The 18,852-nt window shown below is 41.7% G+C and overlaps 1 protein-coding gene and 1 long non-coding RNA gene across 2 annotated transcripts in view; one reads left to right on the forward strand and one right to left on the reverse strand.

Annotated features, from left to right (window-relative positions):
- The window catches only part of birc6 (baculoviral IAP repeat containing 6), a 131,560-nt gene that overhangs the window by 64,532 nt on the left and 48,176 nt on the right, over window positions 1–18,852 (forward strand). Inside the window, 5 exon segments of the mRNA XM_051959794.1 lie at window positions 1,677–1,876; window positions 2,824–3,157; window positions 3,839–4,056; window positions 6,345–6,509; window positions 8,203–8,374. Coding sequence (XP_051815754.1) covers window positions 1,677–1,876; window positions 2,824–3,157; window positions 3,839–4,056; window positions 6,345–6,509; window positions 8,203–8,374 — 1,089 coding nt within the window.
- LOC110954556 (uncharacterized) lies at window positions 14,275–17,777 on the reverse strand. Its single transcript, XR_002595930.2, has 2 exons — window positions 16,241–17,777; window positions 14,275–15,553 (listed from the first exon to the last, which is right to left on the reverse strand). It is a non-coding gene; the product is annotated as an uncharacterized LOC110954556 (long non-coding RNA).

The following is an 18,852-nucleotide window of genomic DNA, read 5'->3' on the forward strand; positions in this document are numbered from 1 at the left end:
TGTATACGTGATCATGTCATATATTGTAGTTTGCCAGAAGCATACTGAACTCTTCAATAAGTCAAGGAATGTCAGAAGGAAGTCAGTGTTGTCTGTGCAGATATCCTGCTAAAGAAAAGCTGAAGTGTTCTGTATGTAACCTCCGTGGTTTTCCTTGCATTTGGAAGAAGAAAACCAGACAGTGGGAGTGCTGCTTAATTATTCCTCAGGGAAATTGTTGAATGACCTTCTCGTCCTCACCCTACTGAAAAAGGCGCATTCTCAAATCCTGTTTTTGAAGTTCAGACACGTTAATCTAGAAACCCTTTTATTAAGAGTCCCAGTGACTTTTTAATTCATCACCAAGAAGAGTGTGTGGCATAGAAAAAAATTCCCCTGAGAGACATGCAAAGAGCAGTGAATCATCGGTAATTTTCTCCTTTGAGATGCTGAGTAGCTTTTTGGAAGATGACCTATCAATCAACCAGAGCTTTATGTAATCAGAAATTGGCCGTGCCGTTCAACAGTGTGGTGTCTGTGCAGTAGGGCGGACGTGTGTTTTTTGCCTTTCACCTTTTGTGTCATTTCTCCCATCTTCCTTTGTCTTCAGCGTCGTCATGTTCCAAATGTAAACAAGGGCATTAGCACAGTGTATTATTATCTGAGGACTGGACACCCTCAGCTGCAAACATTAAAGTCGGTTGACAAATGAAGGGCCAGTGATGGAGTCGCTCTGTGGTGATTGGAAGCTGTGGAGTTCTTTGTCTCCCTCTCTTTCCTTGTTTAGTTGTATGAAAAATGAACAAGAAATACAGAGGGAACTCAAAATAGGACCGAACAATTTAGGGAAAATGTGTAATAGCAATTTTATTCTGACAGATATTGCAAATGTGATTTGGTTTGCGATATAATGTTTATTAACTATGTAATACATTTAAAACATGATTAAGCATTACCGTTAAAAGACAGGCTGCCACAGAAGGAGGGCAACTTTGTAAGAACCATTGATATGAGTGTAAATTCTGGCACAGTCGTGCTATGAAATGTTAAACGCTGAGAGTGCAGTCCACACCACATATACGTTAACCAATGTGTGACAAACAGCCGTTGAAAATTTTTAATCCGCCCAAATCAGATCAAATGAAATCTACCGTATTTCAGTCCAATCACAGCACCAGCCTCATTTAATAGCTCCACTTAATTTAATACGGGTATTTAGTCATATGGTGTGCATGAATGAAATGCAGTGAAATGTTCACATGGAAGGGAGGCGTCTGACGCATCATGTGACCTTACTGTTACACAAAATGCACCAATGGGGTCTGACTTGCTGGAATATAAAAAAATATGATGGTAAAAAGCACTGCTACTGCAAATGATGCAAGACAGGAATGCTGGTAGAAAAGGTCTTTAAGGCCTTAAATTTACCTTGAGGAACCCTGTAGTAACCCGGAAAAAGAATGAGAGCTGCATGGCCAAACTGCAGAACATATTAATGTACATATGCGATGTTAGTGTAGAACCTATTTATCATAAACAGAAGTTGCCTCAGGTGACGATACAGTGTATACATGGCAGACTTACTTACAGTAGAAGGTGAATGCTGACAATTGTGACAAACAGTTATGCTTACAGTTGTTCCAGATGCCAGACAGTGCATGAACATACAACAGGTCCTCTCTTTGCTCTTCTTGCAGTGGATCACTGCGACATGCTGAACAGCTGCTCCGAGGACGAACCAATGACTCCCAGTGAAGAATGTCTAGATGCTGCCACTGACGAGTCCCTGCTGGAGACCAGTCCCATCCAGTCACCGCTACAGGTCTTTGCCGGCATGGGTGGCCTGGCCCTTATTGCTGAGAGGCTGCCAATGCTCTACCCTGATGTCATTCAGCAGGTGAGTATCAGCCAGTCATAGGCATGTGCAGTCAATGTAACCGAAGTTCAGTTTGTTCTCTATTGAACAATCATTTGTAAATCAATAGAAAAAAAATGCTTGTATTATACCATGTATTTCCTCTATTACTTACACAGTTTTGTCTGCTTCAAATTAGCATTTCATAGATGGCAAGAAGTGGACACTGTTATTGAAAGTGCAGCTTACACACTTATTTTTTCAAATGCGTTCAAACTGACATGAAATCCAAAGAGTGCATTTTTTTAAGCATGAAATACTTTTATTTTTTTTGCTTTTTTTCTTCAGCTTTTCTGCACTTTACTCAGTAGTCATGGAGACAGATGAGCAGATCCATTAGTATCTTTTCGTTATTTATTGGTATTATACAAGCCAAATGAGCAATTAGTTAATCAAGAAAATATTTGACAGAATAATGGCTAATGGAAGCATTGTTGGCTACATTCCCACTTTGAGCTGTATCATCAGTGATCAGAGTTTTCTTTTATTAAATCTACACGTAGTCTAAAGAGTGTCATGGATGAAATGTTAACTAACTCCTTTATTACTCCATGTGTCAATGAAGACCATGTAATATGGTTGAAAACTTCACACAATTGAATAAGAGTCCTTGATTTTGCTCATTACAATGTCAAGAATGAAATTTGATGTTTTACTTTTACATATTGTATGCTAAAATGTCTCGAAAGGTTGCCAAATGGCTTTCTCTTTGATTAAATGAGGAGCTTTTACAGGTCCAGAAATAGTTTTGTGTATTTCATTTACTGTGTGTATAGAAGCCAGCAGTGTCCCCGAGCCTTTAGGCTGAACTTTGCCACATCATGACTGTGCAGAATCCCTGCACTTTTAATTTCACCTGTCAGCATTGTCTTGTACTTCACATCTCTCACCTTTGCTGAACCTCTGTTCTCCCGCATGGTCGTTCACAGGTCAGCGCCCCAGTGGTGCCCTCCGCCACACAGGAGAAGCCCAAGGACAGCGACCAGTTTGAGTGGGTGACCATCGAGCAGTCGGGTGAGCTGGTATACGAGGCGCCCGAGTCCATCGCTGCTGAGCCGCCACCCATCAACAAGCAGCAGTCACAGTCATCCTCGTCCTCGTCATCCTCAGTGCAGACCATGTCGCCCATCCCTGCCCACTCGCTGGCGGCTTTTGGACTTTTCTTGCGCCTGCCAGGGTATGCCGAAGTGCTGCTGAAGGAGAGGAAGCACGCCCAGTGTCTGCTGCGCCTGGTGCTGGGTGTCACAGACGATGGAGAGGGCAGTAAGTGTGGAAGCACTTTACGTCTAATGTTCACTGAGCGCACTACAGAAGTATGAAACCTCCATTTTTGAGTAACACACACATTCACACACGCTTCTTCAGCCTGTGTGTTTTTTTTTATGTTTTTGTTGTTTCAGACTTTCAGGTATATTTTAACTGTTCAGCAGCAGCCCCAGCTTCTGCTCATTATCTGAAGCTTTGACTGAGATACTGAGTTTACTTTTCAGTTTCTAGCAGTTACAGATGGGTGCTAAAGTATCCCTGCCATGTTTCCTTAAAATTATGTACAAATAGCATCACTTTTTAATGATCTAAGATTTATTCAATTCATTAAGTAGGCATACACATTTGCTGATTTTCTTTTTTGTTATTGACTTAATGCTGCGAATCATGGTCTGAAAGTTGTCATTTGTAGTTGTCAATCATGCCTCCTGAAGCCATTTGTAGAAGAACGTTGTTTGTTTGTGTTCCATAAATTTAAATTTTATCATATTTTTGAACTTTTAATTTTTTTTTACCTTAATGCAGTGGCAGAGTGAAATGTTCTCTCTTTTATTTAGTAGCTTTACTTTTGTGCAAGTCATTTTTCAAAAGAAACTCAAACAAATGCCCCTAAAACCCAAAACTGTGCAGAATGCTTGTGGTTTCGTTATTTAAATTTCCGCTTTGACATTCTCGTAGGTCATATCCTGCAGTCTCCATCAGCCAACGTGTTGCCCACGCTGCCGTTCCATGTCCTGCGAGCGTTGTTCAGCAGCACTCCTCTGACCACTGACGACGGCGTGCTGCTACGGCGCATGGCCCTGGAGATCGGCGCTATCCACCTCATCCTGGCCTGTCTGTCGGCTCTTAGCCACCACGCACCTCGCAACCCCAACGCCAGCACCAGTGTCTCAGAGGTAACGCACACATACACACTCAAACAAACTGTGATTGTTCTGTAACCCTCAACTATCCCTTTAAAGTTCAACTCTTTCCCTAGAAATGCAGAACAACCCTGTATTTCTGAGACATTTAGATATTCCACGCTACGTTTTGAACAATTTTGGTGTTGCCCAGCTTGTTTTACTAAATATCTATGGCAAACCTTTAATAGCATCAACAAGCTTTAACCCTCTGAACCCTAAGCGCTTTCATTTTTTTGTCACGTTTTTCCTCACTGTAGACTCAGTTTTCACCAAAATATAAAGACCTGCTTCTCTGTGGAAACAGCGCAACCAACAACAAAATGAGAGTATGATAAATCATTACAACAAAAAGGGGGAGGTGGATTCCTTTGTTTTACAAAACTGGGAAAAAAAATGGAATCCACACAGACCACATAATGCTCAGGCATGTTAAAAACAGTGGGGAAAAAATGATCATTTAAAATACTGTAGCTTTTTCCTGCTTACTTTTTTCATTTGTTTGCATCCCTGTCCCCTCTGTTAGAAGGGCTAAGAAGTGCCAGAATTTTGGTTGTGTTACTGTTTGTGGCAGCTGAGGTAGTAATGGCCTCTTGGTTTTAAGGGGGTCACATACAATCAATGATTTTGATGAGTAGTTCAAGGACCATCATTAAAAATTATACAATTATTCTTATTTTTAGAGTTTCCTTGAATGAAAAATGTTATTTTTTCAATAGAAAATGAGCTGTTTTCAAACAGGGCTGTGAGCTTTGAGGTTTAGAGCATTAATGAATTAGATGCATTTAGTTTGGGAGGGATCACAGGTTCATGTCTAATATTGATGTCCCACATCATGCTGTACACCTTTTACCAGCCTCCGACTTGACAAAGAAAATGAAAACTCAGATCACGGGGTTGATTACTTGAATGTGAGCCAAAGACTTTTCATTCTGATGGTGTCTGTCCTTGAGCCCCTTCCATCCATGCGCTGAGATGTGAACACAGGTGTGAGATAACACAGACACCTACTAGATTGAATATGAAAACGTGGCATGTGCATCTCAGAAAATATTCACTCTTGCCTTCAGTGTTATTGATTTTCATATTGGTTGACTCTTAAGATTCCATGTATTTACTCCCTGTGCTTATTCAGAGCATGCTGTGACCTTTTAAGGACAGTATTGGTAGTTTATACACTTAATGCCATAATAAGACAGTGGTAGTGTTCAGTGCTGAATTTCAGATATCATTATTTGATGGAAAAAAGTGCTAAGTTAACATCCATGCATCCATCTGGCTATCCATTATCTATACAACGCTTAATCATTGGCGTTTGAGCCTGTATAGAGAAGTTATTTAATTGTTATGTGTGTCTTTTTTAATGGACCAGTATTTGTGTCTGAAATAAAGTATTCTATTCTATTTAATCCTCATTAAGGTTGCTGGGGGGGCTGGAGTCTCTCCCAGCTACATGTTCACAGGGCCGTTTTTTCTCGTATTGAAACGCACCGCATCTGAATATCACCCGCTTGGTGGGCGTGCACTAGTGGGTCACTAGACGGGCACAGTGACCTTCAATCCGATAGATGCATCAAACCAATTTCCCTCTTTCTCATCTCATTTGCATAAAGTAGAAATGAAACTACTTTATGGAAACCATTTGTGGACACATGCCTTTAGGGCGACGGCAGGGGACACCCTGGACGGGTCAACAGTCTATCACAGGGCTACATATAGAGGGGGCGGCATGGCTCAGTGGGTAGAGTGGCCGTCTTGTAACTGGAAGGTTGCCGGTTCGATCCTCGGCCCGTCGAGCTCATGTCGAGGTGTCCCTGAGCAAGACACCTAACCCCTAATTGCTCCTGATGGGTTGTGGTTAGCACCTTGCATGGCAGCTCCCACCATCAGTATGTGAATGTGTGTGTGAATGGGTAAATGTGACATATCATCATGTAAAGCGCTTTGGATAAAAGCGCTATATAAATACAACCATTTACCATTTACCATTTTACAATCACACTCGCATTCACACCCATGGACAATATAGAATTATCAATAAACCTCATTAACTTGGGAGGAAGCCAGAGAAGACTCACACATACTCAGGGAGAGCAGGCAAACTCCATGCAGAAAGATCCCAGGCCCAGGCTGGGACGCGAACCAGGAATCTTCTAGCTGCAAGGAGACGGTGCTAACCACTGACCCACAGTGCAGCCCAGCAGTTAACATGGAAATATCATGTAAATTGTATAAATTATCAAACTTGTATGTTTTGAAGTTAATCGTGTGTGTGTTGGCAGCCACAGATTTCGAGTTGTCATGGCGGAGGGACCAGTGAAGAGCAGCAGCTATACTGGGCTAAAGGAACTGGTTTTGGTACTGGATCTACAGCATCAGGCTGGGACGTAGAGCAGGCTCTGACCAAACAAAGGCTGGAAGAGGAACATGTCACGTGTCTACTTCAGGTAACTTACCCCAGTCAACATCTCATCATTTCTAACCCAACATTTTAGAAATATGCTGGCATCAGAAAGTCTTTGCCCACCGTTTAACACACATCAGCACGGTCTCATGTTTTTGAGAGCAGCTGGGATTGACTAGGACAGCATTCCTGAGGCATATGTAGGAGACCTGCTTTTGCAGTTTATTCAGTTATTAATAGATAATGCAGCAGATTATTAAGAAAATTCTGAGAAATGCTGTCTGTAAATGAAGAATGTGGCTTAGGTTCATGCCATTACGGATCAGTTAAAGAAGGTCTTCATTTGCCTGATATTTGAGATCAGCTTGGGTCATCCCTAACAGAACAATGCATATTAAAAAAAATCATATGCCAGATATTAGTTTTTTCCTGCTTTTTGGTCACTGCTGTGCATATATGCAGGACATTTTAGTGCCCTAATATAGGCTTCTCTACATACATGGAGTACACACACAGAGAAGTTTTGAGTGTTTTGCAGAAGACAGGCAGCTTAAGCAAACTTATTAACTTTTGCAGCGTTTCTTATAACTTTGGCCATGATCCAAGCTCTGAGCAACATTATTTTTCCATACGACAGGAATAGGGATGATGTGCTGGAGGTTTTAGGTTTACCCAAGTGATAATTCTGGCAGCTAATATTGTTTTTTTGTTTTTTTTTTTGTCGTGTTTAAAAAAAAAAAAGTTTTCTTTTTAGTTGAATTTGAGCCCTGTTGTGGTAGTTTCAGTCCCTTTTTCTCAGTGAAATTTTGTTCTATTTTTGCAATTTTAACGTGGCTACAGCTGTTACCATCGTTGTATATATTTGCACAATCAGATTAATGGAATCCCCAAAAACAATCATGTGTTTTGGTTCTTTCATGTACTTATTATAGGTCTTCTATCGAAAATATACAGACAGCAGCTCAAGTTTTCTCAGTGCCACTGAGAAATAACAGCTGACTTCTGTGAGACAATTTAAATTGGGCCCATTTTGAAACACTGCAGCTGAGAAATCTGAGGAGCTCAGAAAAGCTCTGAAAAAATAAATCATTGATTTGAACAAGTCAACAAAATCACTTGGAGACATTTCAGGGATGCCTCAGATCTCAAAATCGTCTGTGCATAAATGTGTGTTAGTGCAGTTGTGTCGCTGTCAATCAGGAAGAAAAAGCAAGCTGTCACCTGCTGCTGAGACAATTGGTCAGGATGGTTAAGAGTCAACTAAGACCAACTTTGCCCACATACTGACTGAAACAACACTCAGAATCAGTGTTCATAGATGCAACAAGAAGCCTTCCAGAAGCTTGTGGACGGCTACCAAAAGCACCTCATTACATATATATATGTATTTTTTTTCAACCAAAAGACACGTAATACATCTCTGAAAGAACCTAAGTGCATTATTGTTTTTGTCACAAAGATGCATTTGTTCAAGTCACTCCATCATGAAAAATTGAGAGTGTTAGATTCACTGGAAACTCCAGACTGCCATAATGTACATGGTCTTTACAAGTGTACGTTTGTTTACAACTGTACTTGAAAACAGAATGGTCAAGAGACAGGATCATTCATTTTGGCTCCCCTCCAGAGCAGGTTGCATGGAACATGTACTTGTGTCTTTTTAAGAGAAGTGGACGAGTTTTATTAGTACCTCCTCTGATGTTTACATCTTTTTTTTTTTTTTTTTTGGTCTCCAGGTCTTGGCAAGCTACATTAACCCTGGAGGCTCCAGCAGCTGTCACGGTAGTGACGCCTCTTCCACAGACAGCAGAGCCCACAACAGCTCAGCTCTGCCAGCAGTGCTGCAGGAGCTGCTAAGCCAGTCCTGCCTCATCCCCGCCATGTCCTCCTACCTTCGCAACGACTCAGGTAGGCCCCATGCCTTTATAAATAAAGGATCTGACACACGAAGGAAATGATTTAGCCTTGTGACATATAGCAAGGAAGAGAAAAGAAAATAGCATGTACATACCAGTGTTTGTAAACCATTTCCCGTGGTCCGTCCTTTGTTCAGATGACTTGATCCACTGCTGTTTGTCAGATTTTCTTCTTTTTGTTAGTGGATTCTGACTCATGGTGTGAAGTGCTGCCCAGTGGGCACCTTTGTTGCCTAGATAGTGGGTTTGGATGACTGCAGTCTTTGATCTCAGCTAACTGCAGGCTAGAGTTATTGCATTGTAGCTACCATCTAGTTCTGAATTGCAGGGGAGCTTGTCTCTGTGTGTGTGTTCCTGTGTGTTTGAAGTATGGGTGTGGGCTGGTGATGGTGTACTTGTGCTAAACGAAACAGCAGATGGAGCTGCAGATACTTGGATTGAAGCTGAGTTGGTGTTATCTCTTACCATTAAATCATATAGAAGTCCCAGTGGTATAAGTTTAATGAGTCCAGGCTTGTCAGAGACACCATCCACTCATAATGTTGTTTTCATTCTCAAGAATGAAAAGCCGGGTTCTTTCGCTTTGATTAGTTCTTCTCATGTCTTAGTATTCTTGTAATTAATGTTCAGCAAATTGGATCAAAGTGGATTGAAATGTTTCTTCAGAGGGATTTAGGAGTTTCTCCTTGTGGGTTTGATAAGAGCCTGTCTCCTTTGGCGCAGTAGAATGTAACACTGGTATGGTGCATTAAATGCTGTGTAGGTGTAATGGGTTTGGTGCCGCTGAAACCTGTTATATTGTGCACACTCTCAGGTAATCCCTGTCACTTCAGTCTGCTTTTCAGTCAGACCTCTGGGTGAGCAATGAGCCTTCAGCAGAACTGTTGGTACGTGGCAGGCTGCAGCGCCGTTCAGGTCAGGTCAGTCCATTGCTTATATCCTGTCTGGGTTCCTCGAGGGACTTGCTGGTTATTAGTGCTGGACTGACCCTTTGTAGCCTGGCTGCAGTTAGGCTTCAAGCAGTTTTCTTCACTTGTGCTGCGCTTGATGACCATTTTTACACTTAAACCACAGAGTGAGAAAAGTAACAAATGGAACACAGACTTTTAGTTTAGTTGTAGGCGGACTCAGCCCTATGGTCAAGCAAATACAGTCTAACATGATACTGGGAATGAACATTTTTATGTTTTTCTAATAAGTAGACCTTGAGTCTTGTATTAAATCTAAATGACTGAAACTTCTATCTTTAACGCACAACCTGTAACAATTATGTATGTATAACTAGCTTCGAATAAAGTCCGAGTAAATCATTTGTACAGTATCTTAATTTTTTGCTTTCATTACAGCAGCAGCTATGAGTTTCTCACCAAGAAAATGAAATGGTGCCATTGTTGAATGTACAATTTATCCTGTAATGTGTGCCCAAACCGGTGCAGCTGCTGTCCTATAAAGTTTCTAAAGGTTGATTTCTAAAGATAGCAGTAGTTTTGGTGTAATTTAGACTGTATAATACTTTGAAGTGCAATTCATTTAGTTTGTTATTATTATTAAATGAAAGTTTCCTCCAGGAATAAAGAAGCCTCGAACATAGAGATTTCCTGGCTTTATCCACAGACCTGTGACAGCTGTGGTGAACCAGCGGTGAAATCCCAATGCAGCCGTTACCCAGAGAACCAGACACAGTTCCAGCTGCTTACATTTTGTTTGATCAGGCCTGTTTTCGTGTTGAGTTTGGACAGAGCAGATCTCATGCAGTGAGAAACACGAAGATTTTATCATCAGTGGTACTGCATCCCTGTTTGCATTGTGTGCCATTGCTTATCAGCTCGGAGCCAGTTTTGGGTGTGTGTGCGTGTGTGTGTATGTGTCACCTCTTTGTGTCTAGTGCTGCTGGGTGTTTTAGTTTGCAGGAGTATCTCTATGCATGCATGTGGCGTGTGTTAATGCGCCCCAAGACTCATAATTTAATAACAGCTGATAAAAAGCATTGAGAGTGTTGTAATTGCTCCTGATTATCTGGTAAATACCTCTGACACTTACATGCATATGTGGGTGTGTGTCTGAAATCTTGCTAGTTGACTGCTCATTGTTTGATGAAGTTTCACCATATGTTCTGTTGAAGCATAATGTTTACAATGACACATTTGCCTTTTAAAATCTATGTGTTTACTCCCAATATAATAACAAATAATGTACTGTGCTAACTAGCCATTACACATTACTAATTGAAGCAGTGGTGCATCAAGTCAAACAGAAGCTGGGAGCTCTTATACCACCTTCTGTTTGACAGCTAGCTGCACAGGAGGTCTAAGCTGTCTAATTGTCAACAAGCAATACCTGTAATGAGCAACTAGGAGACTCATGAGACCTCCTGTTCTCTCAGGATATTGTCTCTGCTCTGCTTATTGCATAGCAAGACAACAGATGAAGAACTTTCAGGAAAGTCTCATCTAACTGAGCTTGTGCTTATTCAAATCTGTCTGTGTTGCGTCATCTTCACTTGTTGCAGTATGTACAGCATGTCAGTCTTTAACATCATGTTTTCCTTGCTTTAAACACAAGCCCCTCTCAGACATAGAACTTTGCTGGCTTCATCAGTCCGTTACAGTAATGCTTTTCTGTCAATCAGACGTCGGGCTCTTTTCTGGTAATGTTCCTCAGGGCTGCATTCAGGCATACCCCGCAGTGCCGGAGAGCACCCTTGTACGCACAGTATTTGTAATTCAGTCTAGTCGATACAAGAAGTGCTGTTTAAGTCATAATAATACACAGACAGACGAAAACTTAACTAAAAATCACTGATTGAAGTGACCAAAAAACCCCCAACATCCTCATTTATCTGCGATTTCTTAAACAGCAAATATACACTTTGTGAGTTCCAGCTGTAGGTTAACATAATTTATCATCTTGTTTAGATAGTACTGATTAGTCAATGAATAGAAAATTAAATACTGATATTTTTTATTGATTCATCGTTCACATTTTTTTTCCAGCAAAGTTTCCAAATAGTCACTGTTCCACAAAGTATTCACAAACCAAATTTTGCTCTCCTTTCTTTGTTTCATATAATTTTCCATCATCCGTTACTGAGGCTTTGTCCAGGCCTGTGGAGTCGGTACAACGTTGTGGAAGATGACATGCAGTCTCTGTAATCTGTAGACCGTATTTATACATAATACCTGTGCTATGAGGCAACACGTTGGCAGTGTTGACATTTTGTTTTGACCAAACCTGCTCTTGGAATTAGGCCATTAGACCACTATGTCCTGTTCGTTATTCAGAGTGAACGTTTTGGAAAAGCCTTTCTTCAGTACCAGTTGATATTTTTACTGCAAATTAAAACACCTACCTTTATTTTGAGTTCCACTAATCACTGTTTTACATTAAGCATAAATCTATAGCTGATACATTGTTTTTGTGATTACTAATCTGATTCACTGTTAAAACTGACTTGATGAACTACTAAGGCTGCAGACATACAGGATGCTTTACTCTCACGTATATCGTTAAGCTGTGCCCCACATTAGTGTGAGAGAGATGGAGCACTTACTTCGTCTTAAAATATTCAGCTTTTGTCCCAGGATACTCCAAAACACAAAGCACACTGTGTAGTTTAGAGATTAAAACCTATCCTGACGAAATAGTTCTTAATTCTATTGAACATGTTTGCAGAAAAATACACTTCATGTCACTGAGTTTGTGTCTCCAGCCATGAAATACTTCAGAAGATGCTCCACAGCACAGTTTACTGTAAGCAGGAAAATGATATAACACATCAGCCACAGTTAAAGAAAACAAAAACGAAGATCAGGATTTTAAACAGACAGTTAATTATTACATTTTCAGATTTTTTTTGTCTGTTACAACCAGAAATAATGAGCCCTAAATATGAACTATTATTCTCAAATCCTTGCTGTTCCAGATGGTATTTTAGCCAAGGCTAATTTACAGGAAGTGCTTATAAATAATGCATTTCTAGTTTACATGCATAAATGTAGGTTTGGAGCCTCCACAGACGCCTTGGTAGAAACCTAAATGTAGTTGACATTGTAACAGGCTGTTTGATGACCCTGCGTCTCCCTTGGTGTCTTTGGGACTGGACTTCCAAGTAAAAATGTTCATTTGTGTAAATAGGTACGTACAGTAGAATGTATGCATGTAGTCTATAGTCCATATTGATCGGGTTTGCAATACCTCTTGAAATTGTTTATTTCCTCTCAAATAGCACAAAGGTCTGGTAAAAGTCAGGAACAGTAAACAGAGCTTTTTGCACAAAAATATTCAGAACTGTAATAAACATTGGCGTAGGTGTGTGTGTGTGTGTGTGAGAGAGACTTTAAGCCCATCTAGAAAGCGCCTGGATGGGTTTAAATACACAGCAACATCAAAATCGCCCAACCTCCCTCAGAGAGATAAATCCCCTTGAAATGGAATTTTATTTCTCCTCCCTACCCCAAAAATGTTTTATTTGCCCCCTTAGTTTTTCCTCTCCCACCAATAGGCATTCCTTTCTGTCTCTCTGTTGCCCCCACAACCACTGCCCCAGAGCTCCTCAGTCCCGTCAGCCCAGTGCATTGCTGTTCATTAATCATAGGTGTCTTGGCAAAGCCTTTTGGGATACATTACTGTTTCCTGCTGTCGTTTGGCTCTCCATCACAGGAAGCTGAGCTATTAGTGAGCGCTAATACCTTTGAATGTCACCACAATGCTAATTTATCCTAATTAAAGACAGGATTTCTGATGTGCCATTTTTTTGGTTATGTTTAGTACTGCCTCCATTCCTTCTAACACCTCCATTCCCCTTTAGACTTGTTCAAGACAGATAAGATTTAGCGTTGCCATAGGCTGCAGCAGGTGGCACCATTAAGATAATGGCTAGTTGGTCCATTATTCATGTTGAGTGGGTATAGGCATGATGTTACAGTGTAGTCTGAACATGACTAGCCTGTTGAGGGGTGGCTGGCAATGATTTGTCACTCCAGATGCAGTAGAGATTATGTTTAATAGAAGACGATCGTTGCATTTCTGGTACGCTGATGACACACACATTAAACAAGTGTGTCTGTGGGATCATGTTTTTCATTTGTACAGTCCTCAGAAAGTGTGTGTCCATGATTTCATTTGCAATTTCACTGCTTTTCATTGCCAAGTTAGAAAATAATATTTCTGAAAGGAGTTGTTGACCCCACGCACAGAAAAGCAGTTCTATATACAAACTCGTACGCACTCAATTCAAGGATTTACCACATCACATGGCGTATTATTGGAGTCAGTACAAGGTAAAAACTAAATAAACAAGCCACCTTCATTCACTGCCACCTTTCCCCCGTACATTTGTAAATGTGCAATTTATCGTCACTCACCCATGGAATTGTAGATTTTATTACCACAGGCTTTTCTCCTTCCAGCTGAAATGAGTAGATAGGCGTTTCCAGTGGATGTGGGGGGTTAGAGGTGGGAAGCCTCCACCTGCAATCATCTTTGTAAATAGAGCAGGCATAGTATACTAATCTTCTCCCTGGCTGAAGATTAAAATGATAGAAGATAACTGCCACTCTGATCGCACTTGTGACTTCCACATCCACTCGTGCTTTCACACAGCAGGAGTAGTCAGCAGCCTGTCGAACTCAAGCTAGCGAGAAGTGAAATTCCCTCCATCCTATTGTCTTTGGCTCTGATTTGGAATTTCAGTTTTCTGTTAGTCACAAACGTGCACCCGATGTTTAATGAATCCTAAATGGTTTCTCAGTACTCCTTCTATTCCATTCACGTGAAATCATACATCCTATCATAGAAATGTAATTAGCCACTTGATTGTTTCTCACAGTCTCTCTCTCATAAATATCCTTTCACACACACTCATCTGTGTTTCTCACAGACACAGCTCAAGGCTCTTATCCATATGATCTGTTTATTTTTCAAATGTATGCTATTGCACAGTACATCTAGATTTTATTCAAATGTTTATAAAAACATTTTTATTACAGCAAAAGAGTCACTATCACTACCCTGAAATTAACACGGCCAAATAAATGAAGAGAATCTTTCAGCCCCTACCCACTCCCAGACATCAAAAAGTGGACAGAGGTGCAGAAAAAGAAAGTAGAGGATAGGGCCAGTTTCATCTCACAAGTCAGCAAGCTACATTATGTAATTACAAGTTGGTCTACTTCGTTTGTTTCTTGCCGCTGTAACAGACCTGTTTCTATAAAAATATTTCACATTTTGAAGGTTTCTTGAAGGAGCATTTCTAGAAATCCATTCTCAGCATAGTGTTGAGTGTATGTATTTTCTTAAAATAAATGTTAATGGTTGTGTGATGAGGGCATTTATGAAACTGGCGGTCTCTTAGGAAAAGACAAAACAGCACAGCCACATTGCTGGGAAGAGTACTGTTTGACAAGGGCCCTGAAGACTGATTGGTGGCCAACAGTGTCTCCAAAGCAGTTTACTCACATACTTTTTAAAGGCTCTGCTTTTAATCATGTTGCTTAAAAGCCCTCCAAGGCAAGTAGCAATTACTGTCACACCAGTTTTTAAATTAAGTAGAAATAAATGGAAAAACATCAGTGTTGGCCATCTTTCCAATTAGTCCAGTAGTCCCAGAAAATCAGATCATAAGAGAAAGTTTATGTTTCCTATCAGGCCACAGAGAAGTCAGTCGCTGGAGACTTTCTAGTGTCCATCTGGCTCTGCTCACCCTGGTTCCAGCACAGTCTTTTTGCTGCCATGTCTTCCAGCCCTTCGTTATCTCCCCGGCTCATGGCTGTGACTTGGCCATATGGCTTCTTCATCTTCATCCTTAGCCAGTCTGTCCAGTTTTCTCCTCTCTCTTAGGAAGATGTCCATGTCAAACTTCTTACCCCAACACGTGTTGCTCTCTAGTTAACACCCTCTTCCCTGCTGCTCACTTCAGCCTTTCTTGCAGAAGTATTAGCTGATGACCGGGTTTTAGAAATGCTGTATCTTCTGCTTTGGCACTTCACAGTGTTGTGTATATGTAAACAAAAACAATTACGAAAAGGTTCAGAAATGTGCCAATAATGCCTAACATAGCCAAGATGGACTCCTCCTGCTCCTCCTTGACCTCCAGTGCCCGCACATCATCAAGGGTGATGACTGTGGTGCCCATGATCCTGATGCTCACCTAGCTGGGCAAGGGGACACTTATCTGAAATAAAAGGAAATTACAGAGACCGTGTCAGGCAAACATAGAAAGCAACAAAGGGGCATTTCTGTTCAAAACAGCTGTGGGTTCAGGCAGCCTCACCAACATGATCCCCTAACCTGAAGAAAATCAATTTTGAATCAAACAAAACAATGGCCACGCAGAGCGGAGTGCAGATTGGCTGGGGAACACCAATGTTTTTAACCAACCACAGCTCGAAGTTAAGCTTGTCAACAACTGTTAGCTTGTCACCAGCGCTCGTTCAGTCTCATACTTGGATTATCTGCAGTAGAACCGGTTCACTGTCAGCAGCAATGGCATAGCCCCATGTCAAAATAAGCATGATTTAATGCTACCATTTAGAGGCCTCTCCACCCGCCCACCTCTTTTTATATGCCATTAATGATTAACCTCCCCCACGTCCTCCTAAGTATTTGTTCTGAGCATAATTCCCACCTTCCCTATGGAGAAGTCTTAGAAGGTGAGGACAATGAGCTGGAGATGGTGTCATCACTCCGAGAAATTTGGGAGCGAAAAGGTAAACAGGATGATTCTATCCTTGGACTCATGTGAACTGAACCACAATCATCTCCGTCCCCAGTAAATCTATTTCAACATAAGTGTGTGTAGTAGTGGAAATGAATTTCAGACAAACAAAAAACGATGGGGTATAAAGAGAAAGTGGCTTACCCTAAGGCATCTAAGGTGTAAGACAACATCATCCGGCATGCTTTTTTGGTCCTCACAAAAACAACCCATGGCTTTGAGGGCATTCTACATGTTGAGACCCAGAGTAAAAGAGGGAGAGGCTGGGTATGTAGCCACGGTCCCGGCGACTGTGAGCGACAGACCAAGTGACGAAGAGAGGAATAGAAGGCAGTGGTTCCACGGCAGCTTTGCGATGCTCAGCGATGCTTCCAGTGAAAACCTCCTCGTATCACTTCTTCAGTCCTTAAGTCTACAGCGCCACCTTTCAGTTTAGCAGCCCCCCACCCCCTCAACTTCCTTTTTGATTTAGTTAGTCCTCGCAGGTCTTTGCAGTCAGTGTTTTTATCGGCAGGTTTGCATTGCTGCTGCTAAAGCACTAGCAGCCTCTCTTGAGGGGGCGAAGAGAACCCCTCTCCTTATTTGCTCCCTCCTGCCTCCCTACCATTCCTCCCATCCTATATGTCTGCTGCCTCACTTGAGTTCCCTGTCACCGCTTTGCCTAAACTCCTTCACACAACTTCACCTTTCTCCACAGCTTATCCTTAAGTAAGCACACCCCCTCTTGCTTTGTTTACTCCTTTAGGAAACAGTGCAATTTATGGCTCTCAAAAAGGCTCCTTGTCCCTCACTGAAGCCCCTGTAACACTGTGCGTGATTATGTCTGCAGAAAGAGCTGATAGTGTCTCGGTGATACCCAGCCTCCACAGAGCTAGGCAGAAACGGGCAGGTCCCCGAATTAGCATAGTCTGGCAGATGATATTCCAGAAGAACAGGAAAAGCTGTAAAATCCCATTGAGCTGGCGTCTGTCGAGAGGCAAAGGCTGCCGGAGCGCTAGACAGTCGCTACGACAGTATGGGTCTACACCGACCACCAGTGACAGCAGTGTTACGGTAGGTCTCCAACACCAGTTAGTCACTGTAGGAGGACTGTGCATTGCATAACCAAGCAGAGTGATAGCGAGAGAGGGAGGACAGGTCCTGATGGCCGTGGCAATGAAGGAGAAGGAGCATGAGAACGAGAGAGAGAGAGCAAAAGGGAGAAGGAAAGGAGAAGGGAGGGAGAAACAACATCGCTCCCGTTTACAGTTGTCTCCTCCTCTCACACTGCTGTGGGGGCTGGTGGAGCGCACACACATGCAAACACCCACACAGCCGCCACCTAAACAACACACAAAAGCAAAAAAGACCAAAACAAAAAAATCAAGAAAAGAGGTGAATTCAGTCCGACTGCGCAGCGCTCTGCTCTGAGTTCAGTCGAGCTCATCATCAGCTGCTGTTATTCTGGCAGACCTGCGGAGAGGGGAGGAGTGGAGGAGGAGGAGAGGGCAACAATATGGGGCGGCGGGGTAATACAGGATGGATGTGACTGGGTCGAGGACAAAGAGGGAGGCAGTGAAAAGATGCGGGGGTCTGTGCACACAGATATTTATCTTTAATGAGTGGCTTTTGAAACAAAGACGTGACTCCTGCAGGGCTGTCTACCCTTCTTTTCCTTTCTAACTTCCCCCTACACTTCCTTGTCTCTTTATTCTCAATTGCACCTCACTGAAATGTGCCATGTGCCTCACCCTCTGCTTCTCTGCTTTGTGAAATTTACATCCCTAACTATGTCAGAATGAGATTTGAGTTGTCATTGTTCCTAGCTCTATAGCACCATTCTGAATTCTTGAGATTAATAAACACGGAAAACACAATTCTTTCCCTTTTCTTCATTGAAGTATTGGTCAGCGCAGTTGGATTTCAGTTCTAAATGTATGTCAACAGGCTTCTAATCCAGTCAGCTTATTTCTCCCAGCATTATGACTCACGGTTCCCCTTCCTCTCTCCTTCACATCATCTTGATCCTGCTGTTTTTATTTCTGTTCAGGTGGGCTGTCTCACCCAAAAGCACCAAATAATCCGCTTTACGTACAAGACGCATTTTGGTTAGAAGTTAACAGGGTGACCCCTGCTGGACAGGTATCGCATTTATTGTTTTGATGTTGACTTCATAAGCTTTTAGTAAACAGGCCTTAAAATAAATAACATAAACCTCTGTAAGAATGAATTTACTGAGACTGTAAAACCATCTGTTCCATTGTTCATGCTCGATTTGACAGAGCCTGTAATGCCCTCTATGTCTCCCTGTCTATCCTGCAGTCATTTTCACAGGATTAAACTAGCGTTACAGGTACTTTGATAAACAATCATAGATGTGAGCTTTCTATATTTTTTTATAATAGATACAAAAAACCTTTGTCACAACCTGGCCTTATGCACATCTTGAGAAACTCGCGCTGTTTTCCACTGTGTTTTCCCACCTCTATCCTGCCAATTCTCTGTTAAATACCATCTCTACTATCTACAAGAAAGGGATTTCCTACAACTCGAATACATCAAGTTAATGAAACTGCCACGCTGTCATGGCTACATAATTTCAAATAAGAGCAAGACAAACGAATGGTATGACCTTTTTCCATCAGGTCAAGCAATCACGCATTAAGAGAATTTAGCAGCATAAATATTGGTAAACTTAATTAGGCTTGTAAAAAACATCTTTCTTTTTCATAGAGGTAAAGCTATTCTATGGGGCGTTAAGGTTGCAAATCCCACAG

The sequence above is a fragment of the Acanthochromis polyacanthus genome, chromosome 15 (genome assembly GCF_021347895.1).
Source record: "Acanthochromis polyacanthus isolate Apoly-LR-REF ecotype Palm Island chromosome 15, KAUST_Apoly_ChrSc, whole genome shotgun sequence".
In the NCBI taxonomy this organism is placed as follows: Eukaryota; Metazoa; Chordata; class Actinopteri; family Pomacentridae; genus Acanthochromis; species Acanthochromis polyacanthus.